Below are 20,848 nucleotides of genomic sequence, written 5' to 3'. Positions count from 1 at the left end.
GTCGAACAACATTAAATTTTTTCATCTCAGTGTTGTTGTTTTTGTTGTCAAGTTTTAAATTAAAAATGAAATATTCACACGGAACAACGAACAATTTACTTGGAATGAATTACAGTTCTAGAGAAGTTTTTATGCACTGAGGGGCCAAACATGACTCGAAAGGTATTTACAATAAAAACGAATAAAGAAAAAAATAAGGATTAATTCATATAAAACCCACATAACTAATCGATAAGCCAAACAGTCACAGTTATTCTACAGAAAGAAAATATTGACATTCCCCACGTTTAAATTGACAATTATAATTAAATCCATAGTTAATGTCTATGATTTTATCTATATTAAGTGCTTGAAGTGTGCTGAGGCCAAGAAAACACGTTAATTGTTTAAAAAAAAGTATATTTTAAAAAAAATTTTAGGCCCTTTTTATGATAGAAATCGTTTAGAAAACATGAAATAATCGCTGTACTAACAAATATTTTATATAAAAGGAAAGGTGGAATATACGATAATTATTGCTATTACATATTGGTACAATTTACAAATGTGATCATAAAAGGTTTTTCATAGGGTAACAGCTCTAAAATTAATGCTGGGATATCATGAGAACCAGTCAATGCTGTCACTCAGTGAAAGATTAAGGTTCAAGGAGGTATCGAGGCTTGGCGAATTTTGGGAATGGGAATGTAAAGAGGCTCGAGCAGTTAGGATGGATCGAGAGGTTAGTGTGAGATACTTTTGGAATCAGGAACTAATCAGTTCGTCGAGTAAACGAACGTTGAGAAAAACGAGTTAAGTGACTTAGTAAGGAGCTAAAAAAGTCAATGGCACGAGCGGGATTCGAACCCACGATCTTAAATGGCAAAAAGGAGGGAAAACTCAAAAGGTGGGGTTGAGATGGGAAGTTGGTGTCCGAGTGGATCGAGGTCACGATAGCTCAAGTGGTAGAATAGCGGCGTATGAAGCCGAAGATCGTGGGTTCGAATCCCGCTCGTGCCATTAACTTTTTTATCTCAACTAAAAACCTTAATTAACTGTAATATATTAATTGGTCAAGCGGACCACGAAATTAGTGAATTTAATGAATTAAAATGAAGTATACTTCACTAAAGCTCTCCGTGGCCATTTCATTTGTCGCCGAGAATCCAATCCGATTACACGACATTTGAAAAATGGCAAAAAGGAGGGAAAACTCAAAGGTAGGGTTGAGATGGGAAGTTGGTGTCCGAGTGAATCAAGGTCACGATAGCTCAAGTGGTAGAATAGCGGGGTATCTAGCCGAAGATCGTGGGTTCGAATCCCGCTCGTGCCATTGACTTTTTTATCTCAACTAAAAACCTTAATTAATTGTAATATATTAATTGGTCAAGCGGACCACGAAATTAGTGAATTTAGAAAGGAGCTTTGAGGATATCTCTGAGGACTTTCGATTGGAAGGATTGGATGTGCTAGGCATTGGTTGGCTGGGAGAACTCCATAGTTCCACTCCATACGTCCAAAGTGGTTGCAACAAAGTCTCGTATAAAGTTAGTTTAGTTTTTACGGTCAAGTCAGATTCTGATGGATATTTTGTTGTGTTGTTGTGTCTTAAGATTTATTTTCTAGGTACAGTGAAAATAAATCCGTAACTCTTTACAAACAAATTAATGTAGTCCTTTATTCAATTTATTATACAAAAATATCACCTTAAATTGTATAACAAAAGTTAGTGTCACGAGCGGGGTTCGAACCCACGAGTTTCGGTTAAATACGCCACTACTTGAGCTATCGTGACTTCGATATTCTCGGACACCAACTCTCCATCTCAACCTACAACCGTTCGAACCTCCCACCATTTGGCCATTTTCAAATATCGTATAATCAGATTGCATTCTCAGCGATTTATGAAGTGGTTACGGGGACCTGTCAGTGAACTGATACTTCTTTTTTTTTTTCAGTGAACTGATACTTTTTTTTTTTGCCGGCTAACTACCTGGGTCATCGCCGGCGCCTCACATATAAACCTTCTCGCATTTTCTTCTTATCTACCTTATGTGTATATTCTTTTCTGAGTCTTCTTATGCCTCAACTAAACAACTGTTGCCTTCCGATTCACCTAATTCACCTAAAAGGGGATTCGTTATCTTGTTTGTTGTTACCCTCCCACACGTGATAAATTAAAATACATAGATATAATATTTACACATTTTCATAATTCACATTCATACTAATTTGCTAACCTATACTACAACTAATTGGAGGTCGGAAGATTATCGTGATCTTGCGCCCTCCTGTCTTTCACACTAATAAATACGTTCAAACTGTATTTACAAGTTCCACTCACACACTAACCTATCCTAATCTAAATTGTTTGACGGGCCTGTGGAGTACTCGATATTCCTCACAGCCACGTCCTTTCACGCATCACCTCTCACCCTAATAAATACATTCATTCTGGACAAGACACTACACTTCGGAAGTATAGTACCAACGAAATGCCAATGACCCGTCCCTCTCACCATACTACAAATATATAACATATCTATACTAATTTGGTGGGCCTGTGGGTACTTGATACTTCTTTTCCTTATTAAATTTTAAACCATTTATGTTTTACTGTTCAATTGACTAAGTTACTTCTTTCAATTAATTATTCTTTTTATGTCAGTCTTGGTTGAGAAAAAATAAATAAAATTGCAAAAAGAGGGAAAATTTCGAACGGTTGTAGGTTGAGATGGAGAAAAGGTTCCGAGATGATCAAAGTCACCATAGCCGAAGGTCGTGGGTTCGAATCTCGCTCGTGACACTGACTTTTTTATCTCAACCAAGACCTTACATAAAAAGAATAATTAATTGAAAGAAGTAACTTAGTCAATTGTTCACTAAAACATAATTGTATAACAAAAGTTTGGAAAGCAATACAAATCACGCCAATCAAATGTTTCGACTGTTCACAAGGAAGAGATGAAAATTGTTAGGTCTAATTCAATTTTAAAATTCAGATTGAAAGAGCATTGGATCTTGATATCAAGGATGTGTTTCTGTCCACCGTGGCTATGGTGTTCATAAAAAATTCTTTTAAATTTATGGGTTACAAATAGATATTTTAGTTTGTTCGGAATATGTGAATTGGAATTGTGGCACTAGCGTTTAATACAATTAATCAGACTTCTTGTGTGAATTGCAATCTAGGAACCGTCTTGACAGTGATGCCTGTCACATTGAAGGCTCTCGTCGTCTTATGAGGATGATTAATTCAAAGGGTGACAAGGTCGTAAGACGTAAACGGACAGATAGACAGGTTAATTCTCCACCTTTGAGCCGTTTGTTGGTGAGGCGGGGCTAGTTGTTATGAGAACGGGGAAGGGTGAGAATCTGGCAAAACCGGCAGTGATGATATTTTATTGTCCCCCGTCGGCATTGTGCTCGGATTTGGCGTCTCTCCACATTCTCAATCGGCCATTGTGCAAGTGCGTTGTTCACACAACTGGCAAATGGACTGAAAACACCATTCCACTGTTAGTGGAGGGACAAAAAACTATATATATATTTTTTTAAATATTTTGATTGCGTTTTGTTGTACACTGCATAGCCCTTTCATTTCTCCCCCCTTTTTTTAATTCATATTTTGCTATTATAATGTGTCAAAAATTTACTGTTATGAAACACAAAAACAAAACAAAAAGATTCTTTTGATGTGCATTTATAAAATTTGTTGGTAGTATATACGGGTGTGGTGATTAGTGACCGTTAATCGATCATTATTGAGAAATCGTGAGATCCGGTCTGGTGTTACGTAGGTTTCAGAAAATCATTTTCTTTATCGTGCCAACGTTTCGATCTACATTGAGATCATCTTCAGGGCTCAAACTGTTTGTCTTCTGTGTAATTGTGCCATTCTTGCGTGTCGTGTTGAGAGTGCCCATAGATAATATAAAGATCGAAACGTTGGCACGGTAAAGAAAATGTTTTTCTGAAACCTATCACACCAGACCGCATCTCACGATTTCTGAATAATTATCTATTAACGGTCACTAATCACCACACAAAGATCGAAACGTTGGCACGATAAAGAAAATGTTTTTCTGAAACCTATCACACCAGACCGCATCTCACGATTTTCGAATAATTATTGACTAACGCTCACAAATCACCACACATGATTTATAATATTTATAATTATTTATAATAATTCCTTAACGCTACCTTTTTAAAACTTTGTATTTATTTATTTGCCCTTCACTTGGACAATTGCTAAATTCCTCAGAAAGAAAAAAAAATAGTAGAGTTGTCTCTACCTTTTACAGTATTTAATATTAAACTACTTTTTGCAATACAATTATTCCATGTTTAGTTTTCTCTAACTCTGGCGACAGGTAAGTATAAGATAATATATATCGAGAAGTGCTAAAAATGTGAGCATAGTTTGTTTTCTTGGAATTACTGTATATAGTATATTCCAGTTCTTATCTTTAGAATGACAATCTAGGATTAGGGAAAAGGTTAGCTCTCTCACGATTTCTGAATAATTATCGATTAACGGTCACTAATCACCACACAAATATCGAAACGTTGGCACGACAAAGAAAATGTTTTTCTGAAACCTTTTCAGACCGCATCTCACGATTTCTGAATAATTATAGTTAGTAAATACTTTACCCACCAAAAACACCGACCATCCGGTTTTTGCACGAAAATTGGCCAACTTTTCTTTGGAAATGAATATTTTCTCAGCCTGTTAAGACATAGACCTGCGCTAGATCGAATTTTTTATAAAATGTTACGCTGAACAAGTTGGCTGATTTAAATGTTTTCTTGTTTCAATAAATTCATCAGTTAATTCAAAAATTCTGGAACTTGTTAATTTTTGCACTTTTTACGAAAACTTCAAATTGAGCACTTTGGAGCCAGGGAATCGTTCTGTAGCGGCGCCTTTTAGCAATCGATAGGAAATTTAATAAGCTTTCAATTCGTCACCTTCCACATTACCCGATTTCTTAACCGTTTTCGAATTATTCCCCATTTTTTGAGGGGCAAAATGTGATTTTTTACGTGCTCATAGAAAAAAATCAACTATTTCTTGATACTCCTACTGTGCCCGTGTCACATTTTTTTACGTAGATTGCTATAAAACTATAGTAAAAGATATCAAAGTTTATTAATAACTAAAAAATTTCCAGAAACCAAATATTTTTCATGTATGCTAGGTCATTTTTTTCTCGTGAAACTACTGTGAGATTTTGTTTTTGCACCTCTATAGCCCCTTAAATTCAAATTTTTGTATGAATGTAAATTCATCTATTTTTTGAACTCTAAAATTTTTCCGATTTTTGAGAAGTCATTGTCGGAATATCTGATTAGGATGTTAAAGTCATACAGAATATTTGAAAGAAGTGGGACGTAGCTTTTTAACGACTTATGTACCATAAAAATATGTAAAAATATATAAAATATTTCTATAAGAAAGTACACCAAATAGCAAAATATTTGTTAGATTTTTGTTTACTTCAATTATTTGTATCTACATCTGTACATGTATTATATACAACCAGCATATTGTATAATTTATTGTTTGTGACATTACGGGCGTTATAGAGAAACCAGACCATCAATTTGTCTTTCGAACCTATCATTCCACCACTCATCTTCACAGATTTCATTATGACATGATTGATTACTATACAAATTACAAATTATTTTTACCCTAGCCTATTATCTGATTACACAATCATACCTTAAGGCGCGTTTTTCGCAGTAAACTAGGGTACGGAGAATTCTGGGATGGAAGAAGTGCTTGCAGGTGTGCCACAAGGGTCAATACTCGCTCCGCTGTTGTACACAATCTTTACTTCTAATATGACCACAAATGAGAATACACTTACCACCATGTACGCAGATGATACCGCCATACTAACAAGTCATCTGTCTTCTACACAACCTTCACTTATGTTATCGAAAAATGGAGCAATCTTTGAAAAATAAAGTGTAACCCTCAAAGTAACAACTTATCACCTTTACACTCCGCCTTGATACTAGTTCTATACTTGTACAATAAACCTGTTCCTCAATCCGACTCTCTCGCCCGATTTTCAAAACATTTTTGAAACAGCACGTTTTTGCAAATTTTACGCTTTACAACCCTTGTTTCGATTTTTTTTTTCAAAAAAGTGACCGGGGAAGCGACATTTCTCACTTTCTCTTTGATCTTTTGGCATGAGGATTGCTTCTCCTGTCGCCACCCACGTGTTTACCACTTCACGGCAATTAAACTTTTCCTTCAGTTTGGCAGCAGTTTGGTTTCGAATAATGTACTGAAACAATTGGTTTATGTATGGTGAAATCGGGAGAGAGTGTGAATGGTTTTTTTTCATAAACCACTTTTTTTGCTCAAAAATCGCGAATAACTCGAAAACGGTTAAGAAATCGGGTAAAGTGAAAGGTAATCAATTGAGAGGTTATTAAAATTTCCTTTCGATTGCTAAAATGCCTCGCCTCAGAACGATTTCCCGGTTCCACAGTCCAATTTGAAGTTTTCGTGAAATTGCAAAAATTGATGTTCCAGAATTTTTTAATTTACTGATGAATGACCCGAAGCTAGGAAAACTTTTTAAAAAGCCATCTTTTTCAGCGTAAATTTTTATTAATCCCATCGAGTATAAAACTAAGGCGAGCATGACATCTCTCTGTTTCCCGTTTCCGGTCAAAGATTGTTTTTTTCTCTTGTTCTGTACTTAAAGAGCAAAAAATAGGATATTCGATTTGTGTTTTTTTAATCTCAAATACCTACTTTTATCGGTGTGTTAATTACAACTTATTTATTTCATTGTAAATCAAATAAAATAAGAAATTCAAATAAAATTTATTTCGTTGTGATTTGTCAAAGAAAATTCGTCAAAATACTGAAAAATCATTTATTGCTAATGTAAATTTTTATTAACTTTATTATCTCACTAAATGATTTTATTGTATTTATTATTTATTTTTCACACTTTGGTGGTTTCTGATTATTTTAATGATTTAATATTTTAGTCTGATAGAACCCCTTTTGGTATTCTGCTGTTGGTTTACAAAGAATATTGGCTCTTGTTTCTCAAAATTTTACACAAGGAACTTGACTGAAAAATCACACATACTTACTGAAGATGGCAATAAACAAAATCGTCAAACTGAAACCAGCTCAATAAAATCGGTACCATGGTATAACTGTCATGGTCCACGTTTTCTATCAAGAATGAACTGAAAGAATGTTTAAACGCGTTAGTTTTCAGTGTTACCTTCATACGTATGTATTTAGGCCTAAGTTTATAATCTAAATAAATAGTGAATATAATTAAGGAAAATTTATTATTAAATTATACCAACAACACTAAATTCTGTATTATTTAACCGTAAGTTCTTTCGGTATAACTTCTTCTTCCCTACTTCTTTTTTTGTATTTAGGATTTTTTTTTAAAAACCCCGAGAGACGAAAATTTTTATTTTTTGTCTAATTTCACATGAGCGAAAAAATTCAATCTAACTCCCCCAAATAGTCGGATAGGATCAGGTGGAATTTAAATTGAGTTGATACTGGGTATTGGTTAACAAACTCGCGAGTGAAAACGGACCCAATATTTCCAAGTACTGTAACTGTATTCTATCGAGTAAATGTAGGTATAATAATTAAAATGAACAAATCACGTTTTTCACTGCTAGCATATGTATATATTTCAAGAACACTTCCAGAATTGTCTGTTCGTTCTGGTTAAAAGTACAGTTCTCAACTTTATTATACAATTAGCTATCATTTCAGACAATACCGTCAAAAAATGAATTTTGATTTGTGTCAAAGTCGAAAGGTTAAAAATGAATTACTTTCACTGGCAGTGTTATCATTGATAATAAAAGCTGACAGTGTGGGAGAGAGGCTTAGCCTGTAACTGAAACCCCTTTTATTCTATTAAGTCAGGGGTCATTTTATTAAAAGTTATTTTTAACCGTGCTCACAGTTTTCCTCTTTCCGAACAACAATATGAACCGACAATCTGCAAAATAGGAAGTAATGTTGTAATTAATTTTTTTTAAATTAAAGTACCAGATATTATTAGTATTTTTTCTATTTATGGCTTAATTGTAATAAAATCGAAGTATGTAATTATGATTATTCGGAAATGGTGAGATGCGGTGTGGTATGATGTAGGTTCAGAAAAACATTTTCTTTATCGTGCCAACGTTTCGATCTTTATTGAGATCATCATCAGGGCCTGGGATTTACAAAAATTGTTTAAATTTAACAAATACATGTAGGATGTGGAAAAAATTGAATTTATACAATGCAAAAAATATTATTTATATGCAATCAAAATATTTCTACTCCCTCAAAATGTTTATTTTCTCCGTACTTTGATTGAATATAATAATATTTTTTGCATTGTATAAATTCAATTTTTTCCACATCCTACATGCACAGTGACTCACCTATTTGTTCACATTAGTATACAATTTTCTATTATCTCTATTTTGCAAATCCCGTATTTTTTAATCGAGACAACAGCCATAGGATTGAGTTCGTTGAACAAAATTCACCCTAATAATCTTTATTTATGTTTATACCTTTGAATTGAGCCAGTTTATTACGAGTCTTCATGTGAAAAGTTTTGTGACTCGGGTTAATTCATTGCAAATTTCGAAAAAACCATTGAATAATTCGTCTCAAATTTGTTATCAGATATCATCAATTTAGTTATTTTTCTTACATATTGAAAATATTTCCTTTCTTTAATGGTTATGATCTATTCCGTTTAATTACAGTATGAAGCCATTTTCAACGTTTTTGAAAGATCAAATAATAAAATCTCTACAAGAAGGACTTCCTTATCGTGAAATTTCAAAAAAATATAAATTGTTATTATTGGGGTAATAACGAAACCTGAAAGATCTTCCGGAATTTACAAAAGTTGTTTTAAAAAGAAGAGGAGTGGTCATGAAACAAAATTTTCCGAGGCCAAAAGACGTTGTATCTACGCGCTCCGTTCGATCAGGACAGGTTGACTATGGTGTCCAAATTCAGCGTAGGCCGCGTGATAATGATAATATGGATGTCAGTGCTGAAACAAACGGAGATGTTTGCTGAGGCCGGATTAAGAGCGACGGGAAGTGAAGAAACCGTTGCAGACCAAAGAGTGGTTTGCTTATCGTGGTTTTAATGTCATGGAATGGCCCCCACAGTCACCTAACCTTAATCGAATTTAGCACTTGTGGGGAAAACTAAAAAATCTTTAGCCGATGCTGCAGGAGACGCTTCAAACTTCGATCGACTTTGGGAAAAAACACATGTTGAATGGGATCTAATTGATCCAGAACAGTACAGAAATCTCGTGAAAAGTATGCCCAGAAGAACTGATGCAGTTTTGAAAGCCAAAGGAGGACATACAAAATATTAAAGGACTTTCTATGACACAATCATATTATCGTTCACACACGGTAATTTCTTTTCTATTATTTTAATTCTATCATGATAAAGGAACAATTTAATTATTTGGTTGTTTTTTGTGTTAAGATAAATAAAATTATTAAAAAAACTACCCATGATTAGAGTAACGATGTTTTCTTATATTTTGACCTCAACAGTTAATCTTATGATTCTTCCTTCTTGAAGGAGGTCATCTCAAAAAACCACAACCAGTTTTTATCCACAACGTTTCGGATTTATTTTAATCCTTCCTGAGGTGAGTTAACGCCTGTACACAGAACAAATATTTTTTACATTTTTATATCGACATGGTTATCATTGTTTCTTCACTACGTACAATGGTTAAAAAAGTGTTCGTCAGTCATTAATATTTTATGTGACGTTCGACCTCTTATCAACATCTTATCACAGACCNATTAATGGCTGACGACCACTTTTTTAACAATTGTAAGTAGTGAAGAAACAATGATAACTATGTCGATATAAAAATGTAAAAAATATTTGTTCTGTGTACAGGCGTTAACTTACCTGAAGAAGGATTAAAATAAATCCGAAGCGTTGTGGATAAAAACTGGTTGTGGTTTTTTGAGATGACCTATTATCCCACCTTCAAGAAGGAAGAATCATAAGATAAAAAAACTACGTTTATTTGATGTCCTATAATTGTTTTGTAAAGTAAATAATGATATGACTCAATTTACATTCAGCTGTGAACGAATCGGTGAGTCACTGTATTTGTTAAATTTAAACAATGTTTGTATATCTCAGGCCCTGAAGATGATCTCAATAAAGATCGAAACGTTGACACAATAAAGAAAATGTTTTTCTAAAACATACATCACACCAGACCGCACACGATTTTCGAATAATCATCGATTAACGGTCGCTAATCACCACAATTAATAATTATGTATTTTCTTTAGCAATATTTTTCCCGCAGAAACGCGTCACACTTTTTCAATGTTTTTTCAATAGCTGCAAACGATTATTTTCGAAAAGTAATGATTTACTGATTTTTGTAATAGATTACATCCTTATAGAAACATGTTTGCATAATGTATTATAGCATACTTTTATGACGTTTATTTAACCTTGGCAGTCGACAGGCATTGATATGTAATATGCCAAAATCCTAACATAAACAAAACGTAACATTTTTTAATAATGTAATTACTTGTCAGAAAGGGAGGTTTTGCCAGCGCGTTTGTAAAATTAATTAAACCCATTGCAGACTAAGCAAGGAAAAGAGGGAAATAATCCTTTGGGATTACCTTGAAAGTAAAAGTGTCACGATGGGGAGAGTGGTAAAGCGAGGCACCGTCCCATTTTTGATAAAGGCCTCGGGGACGGAAAGGCCTAAAGGATGGGCATAAAAAGGAGTTTATCTGTTATTTAAAGGCGTTTATTCAGGGCTATCGGAAAGTAAAATTTTTCGCTTTAAGGCCTCGTCAGCTGAACCGTCTTTGTGGAGGTCACTAATCGTGGATTTATACCGATCTCCGCTATCGGGGAGACAGCCCCCTCTCTCGGCTCGAGTTACGAGCTGATGAAGCTCATCTTTTTTAATGCTTTTATTTTCTATGCCAAAGGAAGTGCAGCATAAAATTGGAGAAGAGGCTTCGCAACCTAAATTTTACCGGGAAAAAATTACAATAAAAACCAAAATGTTTCCATTATTGTTATCTATCGACAGGGCTCCTGATATGTGAAAGCCTCTTTTAGTTATGTTATTTAATAAATTTTTAGTGTTATGAGAACCATCTTTATCTAAACTGTATCACCAAATATTGGGTTAGAGATTGTATAGTATGTTTTTTTATGTAGTATTCTATTTTCAATAATAAGATTATTTTTTAAATATTAATTCTTTCAATCAGTTAATTATTCTTTCTATGTGAGGTTGAGTATCGATAAACCGAAGGTCATGGGTTCGAATCCCGCTCGTGACACTGACTTTTTCGTCTCTACCAAGACCTTACATAGAAAGAATAATTAATTGATTGAAAGAACAAGATTATTGTTTTGTTTTTTTAACAATAATAAGTTTATATATTTTGAACAACAATAAGAAATTAAAATCAGTTACAATGTACACCAGAAGTAGCCTGTATTTTTATCATGTCAAGGGCCATGTGAAATTTATCGCAATATTAATTTCATTGTACTTAAAGCTATTGGTTAAAATTTGTTAATATGTAAGTTCTTGGTTGAGTATTGCTAAGCCGAAGGTCGGGGGTTCGAATCCCGCTCGTGACACTGACTTTTTTATCTCAACCAAGTCCTTACATAGAAAGAATAATTACTTGATTGAAAGAATAAGATTATTTTTTAACAATAATAAAATTATATATTTTTAACAATAAAAAGAAATTAAAATCAGTTGCAATTTACTCCAGAAGTAGCCTGTATATTTTTCATGTCAAGGGTCATGTAAATTTTAGTGATTCACAACATTAATTTCATTGTACTTAAAACTATTCGTCAAATTTTGTTAATTGATTTTCTTATCCTATTTAGGAATATTAACTTTTGAAATTAATAATTAAATTTTCAAAACCTTATGATTGTTTGTCGAAGGTCTTTAGCGGATTTGTGGGAGGCAGATCACCAATTATATCAGAGATCGGTTCCAGGCTGTATCCGTCTTCAGTGAAAAAAAAAATTGAAATAGTTTTTTTAAAACATATTTACTACCTCTGTATAAGATAATATATTTTGGAATTTTATGCATTTTTATTAGACATATTTACAATACACTATGTCTTAAGAGGTGTTAGCAACCATTCTTGTCCCTTAATATTACACAAGGGATCGTTCCTGACGAGGGGGCCGCAGTGCCATCCGCTTTAGCTGTCTGACGGGATTATAGAGATGGATTATGTTAGACATGGATTAGGATGGGTTGGTGTGAGTGGAGAGTTAATTGTGGAACTTAGAAAATTTCGTTGGTATTACTTTATTTTGAAGCCGTTGTTCGAGGTTGGTAGTGGAGGCATAAAAAGACAGTAGGGAGTGTTGACTATGATTTCGAGGACTTTGGGCTGGAAGGAGAGAATCTGATTGTTGTGGAAAAAGAATTGGATTTTGGTGGGTTTAACGATGCCCCATAGTTTTCTATTCCATATGTTCATATCAGTTTGAAACAATAACAGACTCATATACGAAGATCATATGGGTATTCAAGATGTTTTAAGATGTTAACTCGTGTTAACTCGAATAGAGAAATGTCCAGTAAGATTGTGAACGCCCCCTTCTTTTCGTAGCATGTTAAACGTTAATTTTTCCGAAATGCTCCGCATGGCGACTGGTAGCACCCAAAATAAAACTATAACAGTCCTTGAAGGCTAATTGTTGTTAGTTTTTTTGTTTGTGTGTGTGTTAAATTATAAGATGCCAGATATTAATAAAAAAGCAAAATTAACCAACTCTTTCGTTCAAAGTGCTATCTATGCACTCGAAAAGTACTAACAAATGACAAGCGTCAATTCGTGCCGACTAACCTAACTTGTATCCTAACCTCTAAAAGCCTACAACTTTATAGGATAGGATACGATATATATTATGAATGATGGTCAGAAATGAACAAAACAAATGTATTTGCCTGATTTAATTAATGCGTATTTAAGAATAAAAATAAGTGTTAACAAAAAACAGCTGTTAAAGTCATGGCTGCCATGTTGGTTACCTCCGCCCTAACGGATAGAAATGTGACTACACTTTCGCCCTAACACCTAACGTTGGCTCTGGCCTGTTAAATCGAGCACTGTTAACTAGCCGATTCTTACAAGTTTACGTCATCATTTTTCTCGATCTAACAGGTAAGTTAACAGGGTTAACACAAAAATCGTGAATACCCCTAATATTTTTCTTCAAGGGTAGCATTGCACATCTGATACACCCTGTAATTCTCACCTTGTTCTTTGAACCATTACCACAACTCGCCACCGCCTTACAATCTTAAATGAAGTGAAAGGTTTGCTGTTTGTAAGAAGAAAAAAACGAATATGAACAAAATTTGGCGCAAAAAAGATTTCAAATTTACCTCATTATTAGAATAATTTTGAAGGCTTCCATGGAAAGTTTAATCCTTGCTTTTGTTACAATTGAGATAATCAAATTAATTTAGCCTTTATCTTAAGTACGTAATTAATTAACTCTTAGCCGAGTTTGTGCGAAAACTGTCAGAATTCCAATACGAAGGTTAACCATTTTCTTTGATTAGTTTGTCTTTTGAAGGAGGGCATATCTAAAATTGATGCCTTCTAATTAGACATCATTTCAATATCTAGCTAATTACAGTTGGAGGTTGGCTTAGACTTGTCGCGTATAATAGAGATGATCAAGTACCGAACTTAAACCGGAACTGTAAACTCATTAGGATTAATAAACTTTTGCTTTGATTTATATGGCAGTGTTAGCAATAAATATCATCGTCCTATCTGAAATGCTGTTATCTTTATAGTTAAATAATAGTTTCTGTTTTATATTTATTAAGATATATTTTAGGTTTTGTACTAATTCAAACACTGAAATTAAATGAAATAGCTCAAATTGTTAAATAATTTAAAAACACATATTTTTTAAATTAATTTTTGGCTTTTGTTTTGTTTCAGAATATAGATACATTACGAACGATAATATCGAAAGCGAGAGGACCGAACCAGTAAGCTGTCATGACGGTGGAATCCCGATATTCCGATTGCGAAGCGTCGAGGAAACGGAAGCTGCCCACGATCTGCTGGAATTATCCAGATCCCTACCTCCGCTTCCGGCCCCGGGAGTGACCCCTCACTACCCGACGAACGCCGGACCACCAGAGCCGATTTACCAGAGTTCCGAGCCTGTTTACCATTGCTGTGGCAGCACCGACGTGAGCTACAGGCCGACTCCCCAGCCCCCACCGCCTTTAACGCCCCCAAATTCGGAATATTCGTCCGACGCTGAAAACAACAATCCGAATCCTCAGACGACTCAAGCGACACAGGTCCAACAAGCGAACGCGGTCGTCTACACGTACGATGCCCTCCTCGTCACCGACGGCAGGTCGAAGAACCGGAAAGAGAGAAAAGCCCCCGGGAGGGCGGCCCCTTTGAGTCCATCATCATCCGACGACGGAGTGACGACAGAAGTGGAGGAGAACGGCTGTGAAAAGACCGGACGTTATACCTGCTCAGAATGCGGAAAGAAATACGCCACTTCGAGCAACCTGTCCAGGCACAAACAGACACACAGAAGCCTGGATTCCCAGTCGGCAAAAAAGTGCGTGACATGCGGGAAAGCGTACGTGAGCATGCCCGCTCTGGCGATGCATCTCCTTACGCACAAGTTGAGCCACGCGTGCGGCGTCTGCGGGAAGCTGTTCTCCAGGCCGTGGCTGCTGCAGGGTCATTTGAGGTCGCACACAGGAGAAAAGCCGTACGGATGCGCGCATTGCGGGAAAGCTTTCGCCGACAGGTCGAACCTGAGAGCGCACATGCAGACACACTCCACCGACAAGAACTACCAATGCACGAGGTGCCACAAGACGTTCGCTCTCAAATCCTACCTCAATAAACACCTGGAATCCGCTTGTATCAAGGAAGAACAGGACGGTGTCGAAATGAAAGTCGTGTTCGAAACTGTACGCTCAGCAGTACAGGTTCAGTAGCAGCAAAGGGATTTCTCTGTGATACAATTCGCAAAGAGAAAAACGCAGGACTAGTGATAAATGATACAATATTCGGGCCAGACTCCCTTTAAAACGCCAAACACACCAAAAAAATTAATGATATAATGAACACTCAGTGATAACATTAAAATTTTATTAAAATCTATTTAAGTAAACAAAAAGACAGGCTAATTATCAAAAAATAAAAAAAATAAAGTATATGGTAATTTAGCTATAAACAAAGTTATATTTTCGTCTTTATTCGAGCAACGATAGAATATTAGATATAAAGTAATACTAGTCTTGAATACTCATAAAAAAACTATCCAATTAATTTTTATAAATGATATATATTTACAAGATATAAATTAAAATACCAGTTTTGATATTTGTCAATAATGACGTAATCGTTTAGCCTATTGACCTGCTCAAAAACGTGTTTGTTGTAATAACAAGAAAAATACTCATATTTATCTAATGGAAGAGAGTATTTAAAGATATGGCAAATTCAGTATAATATTTTATAGACTGGAGTTGTAATTAAAATATAAAATAATATATAGCCATAGGTATTTTTGGTATATCTTAAGTGAGTATATTATATATAATATATATTCCTACTGTGTAATTTATAGTTATTGCAAACATTAGGAAGGCTACAAGAATCGAAATAGTGAATTAATAACGTCTGGCATGTTACTTTTAGAAGCTTACATATTTTTCGTTAAGAATTTTACAGATTTCATTAGATCTAACGCCAGATAACCATTCCCGATTAAATAAATAGGCTTATGTTCCCTGGCCCGTTGGAAGGCCGTGAAAGCAGCTTGAAATATCAAAATACGGCCATTATTTTAAAACGTATAGTTTTATAATCTTATAAAAATGTACAGACTAATTTGACACAGGCTCATATTAAACAGTACTTATGAGTAAGTGATGATGAATGATGGTAGAAACAAGGGTGTGTGCATTTGTTTAGTTGAATATCAGTTTAGGGTTCAATGTTTTCTAGTCATTTTGTGATGGATACCAAAATGTAATTTTAAAAATTTTATCATTTACATCAACAAACGACCAATTAGAGTGTTATTTGACGGATATTAATGTTTTTATACTTAGTTTTAAAAATCCATACAATGTGAAAGTTAGTTATAGTTTCCATTCGTAAATTGTTTAATGAGAAAATAGTTACAGTGCCGTTTGAATTATGTGAATCCTACAATGTTTTGCCGGTAAATTTATAAGGCCTTAAATTAGATATCCTTTTACAAATTTTGTAACGTAATGATTCCTTAGCTACTTAAAAAAAAAGGAAGAGCTCATACTTAATTATTAAAAGAGTGAAGACTAGGGAGTGTATAAAGAAAAAAAAGATATTACGCTTAAATGGATGGTTATATGATGGAGACGGGTGAAAGTATGAGCTCTATCAAGTTGCACGGATCTTGTTAACATTTTTATGATTTTGTAACTCATAGATGTAAAAATCTTTATATATTATATATTACAAAAGAAATTTATTATAATTCGAACAGGATTTTCAATCGCTTGAAACTTTGATCCATGGTGGCAATCCTTCAGTAGTTTCTTCCGATCATTTCTAATAGCTTAAAGGACCAAGAACCGATAGAACACCATAATTATTCATACAATATTGGCTTGAACTTCAATTCTGTATAAATTAATTAACAGTACAAATTGCAGATAAAACGAAAAGCTTTAGGTTTACTCATAAGCAGCTTGTTTTATAATTAAAAAAAATGCGGGTATTTCTTTTATTAATAAACTTTTTTCATATCACACCAATTTGCGTATAAAAGACTTAGACTTGTATTATCCAAATTTTTAAAAAAAATAATACGCTGTGAGGTTATTGAAAATAATTTCTGTCAAAACATAGCTTGTTATATATTTTATTGAAAATTTGTGAACTTTGCATGTGAGATAGTTGGATAGTAGATTTTTCTAGTCAAAACCCTGGAAAACGCCATGGGTCAGCCCTGAAATGGCAGTGAAAAAAGCAGGCTCCATTTTAACACAAGAAGCAATTGAGCTTCATGTTTCCAAAAGAAGTTCGGAGTTATTTAGTAAAAAGTGGCAATAAAATAGCAATATATTGTAATGTAATATGTAAACGTGTTTTTCTTTCCTTGCCCAATTTTTAAAAAAATTTCAGAATGAGTTTGGGGAAAAACAGTTACTTCTATATTCACATTTAATGCTTTCTAAAGACATACAAGCTTTTCTTTACATCATTTTGGGTCCAGAAATGACTGAGGCTCGTTACCAACATTAAATGTGAATTTAATACCCCTCACTCAGTTGGTCTTCGCAAAAACCATGATAACGAGAAAAGAAAATAGCTCTGCTGGATTACAAAATTTGTAAGGTAAGTAGAAATTATACAAAAAATTACAGTTAAACCAACACAAAGATGATATAAACTATCAAAATGACAACACAGGTTAAATCAGCATATAAAATATATAGTACATGACATAAATTTTGATAATGTAAAAATACTAGGGAAAGAAAACAATAATGTAAGATGTTAGAGTTGCATCCAAATTACAAAACTAATAATACATTTCAATTAATTAAGGTTTTTAGTTGAGATAAAAAAGTCAGTGTCACGAGCGGGATTCGAACCCACGATCGTCGGCTAGATACGCCGCTGCTCTACCACTTGAGCTATAGTGACTTCGATCCACTCGGACACCAACTTCCCATCTCAACTCCACCTTTTGAATTTTCCCTCCTTTTTGCCATTTTTCAAAGAAGTTAAAGAAGTTTTTATTGAAAGATTGAATTGGTCAAGCGGACCACGCAAACTAGGGAACTAATAATACGCTAATTTGTAAATTTGTAGCGAGAGGAGGCAGAAGCACTTCAAATCGATTTCGTTAAAACAAAGATTTTAAGAAAAGTCGGGTATTCTTGCTCACGAAGAAAAACCCAATATCTGTTATCCTCCAGCCAGTGAAAAAAAAACCAACGATATGCTAAATTTATATCTTTTTTATAGCCCACCCAAGTAACCTCCAATCTTTGTAAAAATATTCTTCCTTTATTTCGCTTGAATAAAATGTCCACACAGCATTTACCTATCAATAAAGGAAATTTCCAAAATGGCTGCAAATTAAGTGCTGAACTGCTAGAAGAATTTAGTCTCTAATAAATTTGTATGCATACCTGAAGCATAAAACTACAAATTTCTGACATATTTACTCATTTTTGATATTTTGCATACTATATTTTGCACACGATGTGTATTTATTTTTTTCTACTTCTGAACGTTTGTGTATATTTCTTGTAATTCAGTTGAAAGAAGAAGTGTGTCCTATACCAATCATGATCAAAAGCTTCATTGCCTTTTACTTCAAAATAATTGTCACTTATTGGGAATTCAACTGCAATAAATATAGAAAATGTATCATTATTTAAGGGGTTATTTGATATGATTGGGCGTTCCTACGCATAATGAACTTTTTTTGAATGCAGTACGATTTTTGCACATGTCCCAGCTGCTTCTTCTAATCTCGGCCCACAAATACAAAATTAAAAGAATTTTTTGCAAATAAAATGTAAATAAAAAATATTTTCTTGTCATTTGATGCTTTTGAATAATCCAGAAAAAAAAATCCACTTATCATAAAATCCCATCACACTAAAGTTTAGTTTTTACGTTGGTTCATTTACTGTGCCACCCCCTTATCCTGCGAGGACCACCTATGTTGCTTTTTTAACGCCAGAAGGCCGGATGGCGGTGGTTATGCCGAGTACGACGGGAGAATGCAGAGCAGAGTAGGTTGGTTGTCCAGCTACGGTTCCTAGGGTCATTCCTGTCCTTCCTAAGGCTTCGCCGAAGCGTATTCCTAAAAATCCCTTCCTTGTCTGAAGTCGCTCGTAGAAGTACTGTACTGAAATCTGAGGAACGCATCCGAAAGCTGCTACACCGGTTTGGCCAAGGACCCAGCCGCATAATTGAGAGTAGCCTGCTCTCTCCGAAGTTCCTAGGTCTTAGCACAGGCTGGCCATTGTATTCGTTCTAAACGCTCAAAGGCCCTGGTAGTAGAGTATGTACAGCTTCTGCATGGGCTCAGTGAGCGTATTTACTCAGGACATGAGGATTTTTAACGTCCGTACCGAGCCTTTTCAGCTCTACCGGACGTTTTGATTCTCAAGATGAGGAATGACACCACCTCCGCTTACGACCGGATGGGTAGTACAGCCACAAGTTTTGGTGCAGAACCCCGTGATGAACCCCGAGGGGGCGAGACGGACATCGCTCTCCGCTTGCCCATTCAGAGTGGTTGGGACTGCATTAAGCGCCAGACTGTTCGGAAAGGGCTATCCAAAGTGGCAAATGAATACATCAGCCTGGGTAGTCCCGCCTAGCTCCCTAGAAAGAGAAGGCCTATCTCCCAGAGTGTTGGGGCTCCTCCAGCGTAAGAACTTCCGGATACGCTCTGGCCGCGGTTTTGGTTAAAGTGGAATATCTAACCACCCTCTAGAGGAACACTGCTCTCGGAAGGAACCGCGAACGGTACCCCCGAGCAACAGCAAGTTCTCGTCAGGAGCATCGCATCCAAGCCACTACGAATCCATTACCATGTAGCAGGGCTGGAACATTTTCTGCTGCCCCGTAGTTCAGATGGTTATGCACCCTCCATCGCCTATGCAGACAGGATCTTGTACCCTAACCCTCGTTTGCCTCTGATAAAGCAAGTCCTCAACTATCAGTATAGAATCCAGCCATCTCCTCAAATCCCACCCCAATTTCTCCTCTCTTCCTATCAATAACCAGCCTAATTCCTTCCGCCCCTCCGTTAAAAACTTGGAGTTTTCCTTGACCAAAACCTGGTACCACCACATTTTCCAAATTTACCGACGTTGTGTTGCCGCCCTCATCTAATTCCTCCTGTCCTGGCTCCTCCCACCACTGTCCACCTGGACTCGTAGTCTCGTCCATCATCTTCCCCTTCCTCGACTACAGATTCATACGGTGGGCTTTCGGGGGAGCAGAATAAGCGCCTAAAATGATTAATGAACTATTACGGTTTATATTCGTCATCCCCCGCGGGTTCAGGTTGTCACGGCTGTATTCTGACCTATCCTGGCAATATCCTTCTTCCCGAACTCTACATTTTCTCTGTTTCTTCCTTTACCATGCTAATAACACCCATCATCCTCATTACATAACCCAGTCCATCCGATTCAAATTCTCTTTCCATTCCTGCTCATCTCCCTGTGATATAATCCTTCCCGGCATAAAACATGCACTTTTAAACCGTCTTACCTAGTCCGAGCACCAAAATCTTAGAACTCCCTCCCTCTAAGACCCTTCCCTTACTTCTTTTAAGCATCCCCTATACACGCACTTCTTCTCTCTCCATACAGAGTCTATTTAACCACAGTTTACATATACTCAGTAATTATTATTTTCATTATTAATTTTCAGAGTAACTCAAATTAGTTTTAACCCCTCTGAGTTAGATTTTTTAGGCTATTGTTTTACTTTACCACGACAAGGTCTATTTTTGTGTCAAAATGTTAACAACTCTTACTTTAACCTATATACTATTTTAGGAGACTCCTTCTCAGAATATTTTTTTTTCTTCCTTTATCTTCTATGTTATTTTTTTATATAAATTTCTGTGGCATCAACATGTCCATTGGATAAAAATGTTATTGGCAATTATGGCAGTAATAATATTAATAACAATATCACAATTTATTCAGAATTATATTGACAATCTTTTTATTCA

At 35.3% G+C, this 20,848-nt stretch overlaps 1 protein-coding gene across 3 annotated transcripts in view; it reads left to right on the top strand.

Moving 5' to 3' along the window:
- Positions 1–17,196, top strand: part of LOC106673913 (transcriptional repressor scratch 2-like) — a 129,446-nt gene extending 112,250 nt beyond the window's left edge. For 2 of the 3 annotated variants that reach the window (XM_014406302.2, XM_014406301.2), the window contains one exon: positions 14,044–17,196. In XM_014406302.2, the coding sequence (XP_014261788.1) occupies positions 14,044–15,077 (1,034 nt within the window). In that variant the 3' untranslated portion in view covers positions 15,078–17,196. Of the gene's footprint in view, positions 1–10,093; positions 10,152–14,043 lie in introns of those variants that run through there. The other variant, XM_024227288.1, reaches the window with a different exon arrangement.
- The last annotated feature ends 3,652 nt before the right edge of the window (positions 17,197–20,848 follow it).

This window comes from Cimex lectularius, unplaced genomic scaffold, assembly GCF_000648675.2.
Source record: "Cimex lectularius strain Harlan isolate CLEC.00 unplaced genomic scaffold, Clec_2.1 scaffold42, whole genome shotgun sequence".
NCBI classification, from domain to species: domain Eukaryota; kingdom Metazoa; phylum Arthropoda; class Insecta; order Hemiptera; family Cimicidae; genus Cimex; species Cimex lectularius.
Note: the sequence above shows the minus strand (reverse complement) of the source record. Positions and strands in the feature narration are given on the sequence as shown.